The sequence below is a fragment of the Pelodiscus sinensis genome, chromosome 4 (assembly GCF_052426305.1).
Source record: "Pelodiscus sinensis isolate ZL-2025 chromosome 4, ASM5242630v1, whole genome shotgun sequence".
In the NCBI taxonomy this organism is placed as follows: Eukaryota; Metazoa; Chordata; order Testudines; family Trionychidae; genus Pelodiscus; species Pelodiscus sinensis.
The window spans coordinates 21,616,828-21,629,071 of NC_143055.1; the positions used below are offsets into that span (position 1 = coordinate 21,616,828).

General features: G+C 45.5%; 1 protein-coding gene across 1 annotated transcript in view; it reads right to left on the bottom strand.

The window, feature by feature from the left end:
- Window positions 1–12,244, bottom strand: part of CPZ (carboxypeptidase Z) — a 63,125-nt gene that overhangs the window by 41,422 nt on the left and 9,459 nt on the right. The window contains exon 2 of the mRNA XM_014576092.3: window positions 1,311–1,334. Within this exon, the coding sequence (XP_014431578.3) occupies window positions 1,311–1,334 (24 nt within the window). The remainder of the gene's footprint in view (window positions 1–1,310; window positions 1,335–12,244) is intronic.

The following is a 12,244-nucleotide window of genomic DNA, read 5'->3' on the forward strand; positions in this document are numbered from 1 at the left end:
TCATACTGAACCCAATACAACTACTCAAATAATATGTCTCAAAAACAGATTAAATGAATGTAATTCCTTTAGCTGTTCATAGATTGTCTAGCAGCAGATCACAATATTATCAGATACTTTTATTGTTTGAAACAATCTGACAAATGATTCTTAGTCTGTAGCTTGTTTGTGAGCAGTTCATTGCAAGGAGACAGAATGCAAAATGTCAATTAGATTTTTAATTTTTCTTAGACACTTGATAATACTTCTGTTCTCTGATTGGCTTAGTCTAACTCTTAAAATCAGATTTCTGGTGTATTTACAAATTCAGAATTCAAATAGTTAAATGGATGAATTCTAGCCACCACAGTGGATGCTTCGTGAGCCTGATTTCCTGTCATATGATCAGAACAGCCAGCATGGCCAGGGAAACCAGTTCAGATAGTCAATTGGTGTAAGTTAGAACAACCTCAAGACTATATCACATCAGGACAAAAACTTAGGTATCTCAGTCCCAGTATGGGGAGCTAAAAAGGTGTCTGACATCTTCTTTCTTCTATCATACATTTGTACTGGTTGATCTGGGCTAAAGAAGGTTTATTTTAAAAATTCTAGCAAGTAAACATGTTTTTGCAACATTTTACCAGTTCAAAAAACAAAAGGATTAATTGGGATTTGTCACTTGTGGGTGTGTTACTGGATACAACAACACTGGGCAATTTGGCTACCCAAGTCTGAGTCTTACACTCTGTGCTGAGTTCCCAGGCTGGTAGGAGAAGATGTCACAGTAATGGCAGCATACTCTTGCTATGGGAGAGAAAGAACATCTCTCATTGCTCTCTAGTGCCTGACTAGGGCCAATGCATGTAGCCAGGCCCAGGCCTGTTGACAGGGAGGGCAAAGGGGGCAGCTCCCCCAGGGGCCAGTGATTCAAAAGGCTCCAGGGATCCTGACCACCATGGCTGCTACTGTGGCAGTGACAGAAGCCTGAGCCCTTTTAAGTCCCCACCAGAGTCCTGGGTGGCACACTCCAGGAAGCCCTAAGGGCTGGCTGGAGAGGTTGCAATGCAGTCTGAGCAGCTCTAAGGGCTGGCTTCCTGCCCTCTTCTGCCTGAGGGCCAGCCCTTCCAGCAAACCACCCACATGCCCAGGGGTCCTTGCCCAGGGGTCCAGAAATTCTGTCAACCCTTCCTGCATGGAGCAGCATTGACAGGGTCCAGGGGCAACTGTAGCCAGCTGAAGGAAAGAATACAAAATAAAGAATACAAACTAGGAAATACTCAGGGTGCTGAGAGACCCCAAGAGGTAAGTAGAAAAAGAAGTCACCCCACCTTTTTCTCCTGTTTGGCATTGGCCTGTCAATAAAGAGAAGATAAACAGGGATTAGCATCATTGACCAGTAGAGAAGGGCTGCTGCAATACTGCTCCTACCTTAGTTCTTGCTGCATCTCCAATGTTTTTGAACGCAGAGTTAAAGATGCCTCATGAAGAGATTTTTACAGAAACAAACAAAGATAAGCAGCCATCATTTAAAGGGCTTGAAAACCAAAGGGAAACACAATTCAATATTGCTTGTGGGGAAGAAAGAGAAAAGCTCAAAACCACAGCTCTCCTGTGTCCTCAAGTTCCAACACTGGAAGCATATGGCCAATAATGCCAGGAATATCCATCTAATATAGTATAATCTAATCTAAGCATTTATTTCATGCTCATCAGTGCAAAAATTGAGTTCCTAACAAACTGTTCAATATCACAGTATACAGGCCCACGCATGATCTATATGGGTATGTCTACACTACCCTCCTAGTTCGAACTAGGAGGGTAATGTAGGCATACCGCACTTGCAAATGAAGCCCGGGATTTGAATTTCCCGGGCTTCATTTGCATAAGCGGGGAGCCGCCATTTTTAAATCCCCGCTGCTTCGAAACCCGTGTAGCACGGCTACACGGGGCTCAAACTAGGTAGTTCGGACTAGGTTCCTATTCCGAACTACCGGTACACCTCGAGGTGTACCGGAACGAGGTGTACCGGTAGTTCGGAATAGGAATCCAAGTCCGAACTACCTAATTCGAGCCCCGTGTAGCCGTGCTACACGGGGTTCGAAGCAGCGGGGATTTAAAAATGGCGGCTCCCCGCTTATGCAAATGAAGCCCGGGAAATTCAAATCCCGGGCTTCCTTTGCAAGTGCGGTATGCCTACATTACCCCGCTAGTTCGAACTAGGAGGGTAGTGTAGACATACCCTATCCCTTTCTCTCTAAATCAATTAGAGGATTTAAAAAAAAAACCTCCCATCTTCTTATCTTTACTAACTTTGGGAACTAAGGAAAAATGATGCTACTAAAATAAGAATCAAACTGTTTTTTCCCCAATGCTCCATTGGAAGTAACAATTACATTTATTTACATTCATAAAAAACATAAAAGGGTATGTTTTCACTGGCATATACTGAGTATGTAGCCATGTGAAGCTGGCAACTAGCTCCTCGTGTTTGTTTTTATAAAACCAAATACACGATGTCTACCAAGAAAAGTGTGAATTACTACTCCCAGCATACTTAACAGTTATTATTTGAATCCACTCTGTTAATCACTCTCTGAAAACCAAAACACAATCATTAACATGAAAACAATATTAGCCCTGGAATTTGGTCTTGATGATGGGTAATTTCAGGGGAAATGGGTCTGGTTATGTATCTGAAAGATAATCAGCCAATATTAATCTGTAAAGCATTTCTGCCACTCTGTTGCTACCATAAATATTTATTTTTTTGACAACAGCAATAACCAAGAATCTTGTGGCAACTTTTTTGACTATATATTAATCATGTAGGCTTTTGCTCTTCTCTTAGTATGTAATGGGCAATAAACAGTACTTAGTGCCTCTGTAGTGCTGACATGCGAAACTGAACCTGGACCCTCTGAAGTTTATTTGCATGAGGGTCTCCCACATGAGCTAAAAGCCAGCTGTTGCTCAGCTAAGGCTGTAGAATTATCCTCAGACCTGAACCTGATAAAGTGTTCTTTGACATGGACACAGCCATGCTCAGCATCAACAAATCTCAACTGTATACAGTATCTTTTTACAGTAACTACTATAGGGAGAGCAGTCCATTATTATGGTGTAATGCTTTGCTTTGCCAAGCCACATCAATACATTGTCAAGCACCTTCCTTTCCAAAAGGTCAGTCAAATAATTCTGAATTGTTTTGTTGCTTTTTTATATACTCGGGATGTTCAGATGCAGGGTAATTGTACAACCATGAAACCTCTGAAAAACTCAGTGATTACATGGTTATACACACCTGTAGTCGCAACCAACTCCCACCTGCCATCCCGCTCCTGGGGAGTCAACTGCCACCCCACACTGCTGCCTCTGAGCTGGTTCCTGACATGCACCAGCTCCCACTTGCAGCCTCACTCCCAGGGGTGCTGGCTGCTGCCCCGTGCTGCTGCCTCTACAGAAGCCTGCGTGTAACTGTGAACATTCACTGATAAGCTCAGGCCTATCAATTAACCATTTACACGGTTATACGTTCACATCTCTATTAGGTACCACTCATAGGTGTTCACACACATGTTCACAATATAGTTGTTCACACGTATCAGATGCATATTTTCCAAGGAGCTCGACCAAAAAGAGGAAATTCCTGTTATGTTCAAATGAAGAACTTATCCAACAAGCTCTGGAAAGCCAAATTACTCTTTGCAAGGAAGAGAGTAATTGAGATCTGATATTCAAGCACATTCCCCCAGTGCTGAGTTTCTATATTAATAATGCACTGGTTTTCTGTATCTATGCATTTATTCAGCCTGAACCTAGATTCAGCCTTCATCCATTTGCAGTAAGACGTTAAATGGGCTGGTGACCTTTGATGTTGCTTCAAAGCATCAGCTAAGTTATGCTAGTGATTTTATATGGCATAACTAAATTATGGTGACTTTTGATGTTGCCTCAGAGAAGCAACTAAATTATGCCAGTAACTGTACCAGGCATTTTGGCATTCTTGTCAAATATTTTGCAAAGAAAGCAGAACAGTTTGAGTATATTAGCTAATGCCAATTCAGCTTCTCATCATTCTCGAGCACTCTTTCACAGTGTGACCTGGGGTACGTCTAGACTACAAGCTTCTTTAGAAAGAGATCGTCTAGACAACCCTTTTTTTTTTTTGAAAAAGTGATCCGCTTTTTTGAAAGAGAGCACCCAGGCAATCTGGATACTCTCTTTTGAAAAAGCCCTGTTTGCGGTCAAGAACGCCTTTTTTCGATAGAGCTCTTTTGAAAAAAGGCATTCTTCCTCATAAAATGAGATTTACCGCGGTCGAAAAAACTGCCACGTTCTTTCAATTTAATTTCAATAGAATTCAGCGGCAGTCTAGAGCAGGTGAAGTTTTTTTTAAAAAAAAGGCCACTTTAAAAAAAAAACTGTAGTCTAGACGTAGCCTTTGAGAAGTGTTGCTTCTGATCCTTTACTGGAAACATCATATCCTTGATTTTGCCCATCTCATTCAAAATTCTATTATCAATGTCAGCAGACTTTACAATCGCCAGCCCTAAAGCAGGGTCTGATGTATCAATTTCTGGTGTGCAATTTTTCTCACTGCTCTGTCATCATGCAAGATTGATTCTTCTTTATCATTTCTCTCCCTTTCATGTAAACCAAATTTTTCTTTGTCATTACTCTCCTTTATACCATCAGAAAAATGGATAATGCTCCATCTCATGAGAACGTAAGTGGCATATGTGTGCATTTGGTGCAAGGAGTTCATGCCCTTCAGAGACAACGTACAGGCGTTGGAGACCAGAGTAGCTGAATTGGAGGACTAAGGGAGACAGAGAGGTACATAGATGAGACTGTCCAAGACATAGCCTTTGTACTGTTGAGGAGGATGAAAGTTTCCCGGATGAAAATATTTAACTGGAATGGAGGGAAACGATCCCATATTTGGCACCCTCTTACCAGATGTTGGCATCCTCTTCCACTGAGGATACTTCTTCTGGGGAGGTAACTCCAGTTATTAGTCTGATAGGGTATGTCTACACTACCCCGCTAGTTCGAACTAGCGGGGTAATGTAGGCATACCACAATTGCAAATGAAGCCTGGGATTTGAATTTCCCAGGCTTCATTTGCATAAGCCGGGCGCCGCCATTTTTAAATCCCAGCTGGTTCGAACCCCGTGCCGCGCGGCTACACGTGGCACGAACTAGGTAGTTCGAACTAGGCTTCCTAGTTTGAACTACCGTTACTCCTCATTCCACGAGGAGTAACGGTAGTTCGAACTAGGAAGTCTAGTTCGAACTACCTAGTTCATGCCGCGTGTAGCCGCGCGGCACGGGGTTCGAACCAGCCGGGATTTAAAAATGGCGGCGCCCGGCTTATGCAAATGAAGCCTGGGAAATTCAAATCCCAGGCTTCATTTGCAATTGCGGTATGCCTACATTACCCTCCTATTTCAAAATAGGAGGGTAGTGTAGACATACCCATATAGGTAATAGTAATGGGGGGTTTGATCATTAGAAACACAGATAGTTTGCAATGACCAGAACTGCGTGGTGGCTTGCCTGGTAAGTATGAAAGTTGTTGATTTCTTCAGACATCTAGACAGACTTATGTGTAGTACTGGGGAAGAGGTGGTGGCGGCCATGGTACAGTAGGTACCAATGACATAGGGAAGGATGGCAGAGAAGTCCTGGAGGCCAAATTTAGACCGATAGATAAACAGACTGAAGTCCAGGACCTCAAAAGCCTGAGAAACTTACAACAAGAATTTTGTAAAGTGAATCAGCAGTAGGAAATCTGCTAAACAAACAGTGGACCCACTGAATGATGGAGATCCTAGAGCAGCGGTCACCAACCAGTAGATCAGGATCTACTGGTAAATCCTGGAGCCTCTGACGGGTGATCCTAACTGGTTTGGCCAGATGACTCTCAAGAGCCAGCACTTCATCTGCTCCTCTTCCCACTGTAGCGCATCTCCTGCCCTTTGCTTTGGAGCTGTTCCCCCAGGAGCCTCCTGCTTGCTGTGCAGGGCAGGGGAGGGAGAGGACAGTGCTGACATCAAGGTGCCCTCTCTCCCACTCTGTATCCTATCTCCACAGAGCAAAGAGGGGCACAACAGGACTAGGGACAGAGCAAGCTTATTAGCTGCTTCTGGGAGTGGTGCAGGGCTGGGACAGGGGTGAGCCTGCCTTAACCCCCACTGCACCATCATCCAGAAGCCACCTGAGGTAAGGAGTCTGCATCCTGAACCCCTACCCAAGTCATGAACCATCTCCTGCACCCCAAACCCCTGCCCTATCCCTGACCCCCCTGCACCCAGACATCCTTCCAGAGCCTGCATCTAGCTCAGCTCAGAGCCCCTCACACTCTAAATCCCTTAACCCAAGACCAGAACTTGCACCCCAAACCTCTGCCCTAACCTGGTGAAAGTGAGTGAGGATGAGTGAGGATGAGGGAGGATGGAGTGAGCAGGGGCGGGGCCTCAGAGAGAGGTGGGGCAAAGAGCACAAAGGAGGTAGTGCAAGGATATTTGGGTTTGAGATAGAACTTGGATTGCACTTAAATTCAAAAAGTGATCTTGTGCTTAAAAAGGTTGGAAACCCCTGGTGTAAAGGTGCACATAAGGGAGATAAGGCCGCTGTAGAGAAACTAAATGAATCCTTCACCTCTGTCTTCATTTTTGAGGTGCTGTATGACAGACAGGAGATGCAGAGGCTGGCACCAGGGCTGGGGCTGGTACAGGGGGTCTGGCTCCTGGGTGCAACAGGATCATGCTTCTCTCTGTTGGCTGCTTCTCTCTGTTGTGAATAGAGCCCTGCAGATGTGCAGATACTGATGTCTATCCATGGATATCCACATCCTCAGGTAGCCGTTTGTATCCACACAGGGCTCTAGTTAATACCAGTAGAGTGGAGGAAGGTGATCTTGACCGGGTGGTCACCAATGTTCCCTCTAATTAACTCTATGGAATACATTTTGTTATGTGCACCAAGGCATGTGTGGATGTGCACCACCAGCAGAAACACATACTCCTGGCAGTGAGTGTTATGGGTGCTCTGCTAACTAGCAAAGCAGCACCTGAATCTCTCCTGGATGGCCACCCAAGCACTCTGCTTACAGGGAACACTGGTGGTCACCCACTAAGGAGATAGTGCCAGTAGTGATTTCAGAATCCCTATCTGGAAGAATTTTGGTTTGATTCCAAATAATTGTGAGGCTGACTTTTGATGCTGACCTTCCTAGGGCTTTAAGTGCTGCAACTAACTCATCCATTGATCCAACAGCTGGCACTACATCAACAGCAAAATCGGTGTCAATGAGGTTCCTGACATCCAGGGGAATGCCTAAGCTACATTTACTTAGTGTGTGATCAAGCCTGTAATTTGTGACAGTGCTGAGGAGATCTAGGGCAGCAATGCACCCTTGTAAAACACCTGACCTAATTCAGAAGACAGCAATTCTTTTCCTGCTTACAAGAATGCAGTGTGAGGAGTCACCATATAGAAGGCAAAATATTGTACAGAGCTTTTTAGAGAAACCTGAGAGTTTAGACCAACCGAAGTGATACCTTGTCAGCAGAGTTTATTGCAGCCTCGGTATTCACAAATGCAATGTGAATGAGATGCTTGAATTCTTATGCCTTCTTGATAAGCTAGTGCACTGTGAAAATTTGCTCTTTCACAGAATGGCTAGAAGTGAAGCCAGATTGTCCTGGTCTTCTCTTAACTCCCTAACATATCTGCGGCTCAAGAGTAACATGACAAGCAAAAACTTTCATTCCTGGGGATGGATGGAAGAGTAATGCCTCAGTAGTTATAAGATCTATTAATAAACAAAGTTAGATCAAAGAGTTATTCTAATTTTCAGATCATGAGCACAAATCTGTGATCAGATATATGGATGCAATGCAATGTCAAGTTACTTGTGTTATCTACCATTGGCTCCATAGATAAAGAGGTGGGTAAAGATTTGTTACTTAGTTTGCTGTGTTTTGATAAAGAGATTATAGTTCATAAAAACAGATGACAGAAATGTTGCAAGGCCCATCCCAAATGTGCCTTTTAATTAAATAGTTCTTTGGAAACTGTCATGACTTTCTAATTCCAGTGCTTGCACACAATCCAGAGGGTGTGGTTCAGCAAAGGACAAATCTAAATCTCCAGGGCCATATTTATAAGTAATCAGGAATACGCTTACCTGAGCCAATTCCTCACTGCCCATGAAACAGCCAGTACAAAACTCCAGGAGGGCAGCTCCCTGAAGTTGATGCTGCCTACTCTCTGCTCAGGGAAGAGTCCATAGCCCCTGATGCGCACAGAGCTCATGGATCTGTCAGTAAGAAAGACAGGTCCTAGGATTCTGCACAGGTGACATGTGCTGCAGTGCTCCACCTGCCGTGCTCAGTCTCGGCGAAGCTCCTGCAGAAGCAATGCCACTGACCACACCAGATCAGCCCTCCCTCACACACACCCCATTTTAGAGGTCCAAGAAATGGAAGATGATGCCCAGAGCATTGACACCTACCAACTTCTGTGGTTAACCCTGAGCTCTACTTCTAGTGATCCCATCCTTTACTGCAGTTGAGCAGGGACTTCTATAGGGGGAATGCAACAGAGACATTGTTCCCTTTCAGAGTCACTGTTTCCTCAATATTAGCTCCCTCCACAAACAGAATTGAATAGATACAATCATTTGCCTTTCAGATCCAGCAGACCCTGTATGTGTTATTCCTGGCCGCTCTGCAGGAGGTGCAATAAACTTTGGGACAGTACATCTTCTATTTCACAATACGGATAATCCCCCCACTTTTAAAGGGCTGGTTGGAGCTGCCCAAGTGCTTTGAATAACGTACCTTCTGCTTTCAATTTGCAAAGGCAAACTTGAAAATCTAGAATGCAGCACATACGCATTCTAGTGCCAAGCTTACATTTTTTTTCTCCCTCATATGATTCAGCGATGAAAGATGCAAGCTTCTAGGATTAACCCTCGCCTAACCAATGGGACTCGATAGATTCTTCCAGTGGCATGGTTCAGTTCATAGTGGATTTTAATGTAATCAGCAGTGAAGTCAATGGGGACCTTCTGTGAAGAAGGCTGCAGGTTCAGTCCCACAACTGTTAATGAATAGGGCCCTACAATATGGCAAAATGCATTGGGGACTGTGAAAGCTGATGTCCCCCCATGAAATCTGGCCTTTTGTGTGCTTTTACTGTATACAGTTCAGATTTCATGGAGGACACCAGCATTTCTCAAGTTGGGGGTCCTGGCCCAAAAGGGAGTGTCAGGGAGATGTCAGGTCTATTTTAGGAAGGTCACAATATTGCCACCCTTACTTCTGCACTGCATCCGGAGCTGGGCAACTGGAAAGCCATGATTGTAATACTGTCCAGGTGCCCAGCTCTGAAGGCAGCACGCCGCCAACAGTAGCAAAGAAGTAAGAGTGCTATACCATACCCTTGTTGCCCTTACTTCTGTACTTCTGCTTCCAGTGCTGGATGGCCAGAGAGTGGCAGCAGCAGGCAGCAGCACAGGAGTAAGGGTGGCAAGACCATACCATGCCATCCTTACTTCTGCACTGCTTCTGGAGATAGTTCTGCCTTCAGAGCTGGATTCCCGGCCAGCAGCCACTGTTTTCCAGCTACCCAGCTCTGGAAGTAATGCTGCTGCTATGTGTGTAGAAGTCAAGGTAGCAATACCATAACCCCCATACAATAATCTTGCAACCCTCCTACAACTCCTTTTGGGGTCAGGACCCTACAATTATAACACATGCAATTTCAGATTGAAATAGCTGAAATTATGAAATGTACCATTTTTAAAAACCGTATGACCATGGAATTGACCAAAATGGGCTGTGAATTAGGTAGGGTCTTATTAATGAATCTAGACCCAGAGAAGTACCTCAGCAAGACAACACAATGGTGCCAGTGTGGTTTATAGAATGAGCAGGATTACATCATTTGTTTTGTCATAATTGAGACATCCACTTCTTGATTCACTGAATCTCTTTGTGAATACGAGATAAAAGCTTGGATTCTTCTGTTGGAAATATTCATTCCTTTTCTAGAAGAGTTTATGGACAAAACATCTGCGTTTCAGAATATACACAAAGCATTTCAAACTTCAGGGATATTCACTTTATTATTTTGCCAGACTAAATGATTAGCCAACTCAGTTTTCACAATGAGAGATTTCCTTGTAATATTATGTAGACAAAAGCTGCTATTAAGCAATAATACACAACAAAACAAATGTTATTGAGTAATTATGTTTTGCAAAAGAGAAAATAGAACAGCAGCTAGAAACAACCAGTCAAGGCCTACCTAGCTACTCTCCATTTCCACTGATAATAATAGGAGGAACTGAAGAGACAGGAGCAGGCCTGTCGATGGAGGAGGTGGAAGCAGTTGCCCAGGGCCCAGAGATTCAAAGGGGCCTGTGGCACTGGCCACCACCACTTTAAATCACCACCAGAGCACAGAGGGCTGGGAGGAGGGGCGTTCCATGTAGCGCAGAGGGCTGGCTGCCCCAGCCCCACCCCTTCTACCGAGGCCTCGCCCAGCAGCACAGATCTGTCCCACCTTGCCCAGGGGCTCATGCAGGCTGTTGACTCCCCTGGACCGGAGCCACTTTCAGGGACCAGAACCACCAGAGAGAATTGAGGTTACAAATGCCAGAGGGAGAAGAATTTCACAATGGAATGGGGGAGCTGGACAGTATTTCCAGAGAGAAAAGGACAAGGTGTCCAAGCAGTATGTCCAGGACAGAAAGGAACTAATGACAGGATAGCATGTGCAAGGATGAGAATACCACCAAGAAACAGATAAATATTTCTGGGGGGAAAAAAGAGCAAGAGAGGAACAGAGTGGACGGAGTGCTGAAATGAAGAACAAAAGCCAGTCCGTGTGATTAACTTCTTTCAAAGAGTATAAAACACTTAAGACTTTAAAAACCACAAAAGTACATAAATATGCTCCTTCCTCCTGCATGTCAGCACTTGCTGTAACTGTCACAGGGAAGTGATGAGATTGCAAATAAGAAAAGGTAGTCAAGATCATGAATAGCAGAAGTGTGACCCATGAGATAAATGTCCTCTCAAGACCTGGTCCACAGTATGAAGATGTTTGAGAACCTCAGATATGGATTAATACCTAATCTCCCTTTGCTGTGAAAAAAAGGTCATGGCAGTAAGATGAGAAGAAGTTAGTTCTCTAAACCAACGGTTCTCAAACTGCTGGTCTGCGGCCTGCTGCCGGGCTGTGGACCTGTGGCTGCCAGGTCATGGTGGCTTAGAGAGCCAGAGCTGGGATACCCCACTCTGGTTGTGACTATTGGGAGAGGCATGTCTTGCCCCCGCCTCTCAGCCAACCCATGTCGGGCAGGGGCAGGGTCTCTTCCCGGATGCAGAAGAACCATTCACTGCATGGCGGGAGGGTTGTGCAGAGCCCAGCATGGCAGCCTTAGAACAGCTGCATCCCGGGCAGCAGCACACAGCTGGCAGCTGGGAAACAGTGCAGGGCTAGGTGAGGGGGGTGGTTCAGGCACTGGGAGCTCTGGGAATGCTGCTAATGTTGGGGAGCTCTGAGAGTGCGGGCTCTAAGAGACTGAGGGCTCTGGGGGTGTAGCTAATACTGGGGGGCCTCTGGGGGCAGGGCTAGTATTAGGGAGCTCTAAGGGGTGGGGGGCTGACAGTGGAGGGTCACTGGAGCATCCAGAGTGGGGAGCTTGCTCTGGGGATGGCACTGGTAGTGGAGGAGTTATGGGGGCAGTGCTGGTACTGGGAGGCTCTGAGGATAGGGCTAATATTGAGGACTGAGGGCTGGCACTGGGGAGGGCTCTGGGGGAGTTGGGTGCAATGGGGCTCTGGAAACAGGAGGCTGGCACTGAGGTGGTCTGGTGGTGGAGGCCTCTACGGGATGGGGGGCTGGCACTCAGGCATTTGGGATGGGGGGACTATTACGGGGGGGCCGTGAGGGTGAGAGTCTGGCACTGGGGGTTGCAGGAGGAATAACAGTAGTTCGAATTAGGAGCTTTAATTCGAACTACCTAGTCCGTGCCGTGTGTAGCCGTGGGCAGGGAGTTCAAACAACGGGGTATTTAAAAATGGCGGCGCCCGGGAACATGCAAATAAAGCCCGGGATATTTAAATCCTGGGCTTCATTTACAAGTTCGAATGCCTACATTAGGCACCCTAGTTCGAACTAGGGTGGCAGTGTAGACATACCCTTTGACTGGGATCTAAAAACATGGTGTTACTGAGGAGAA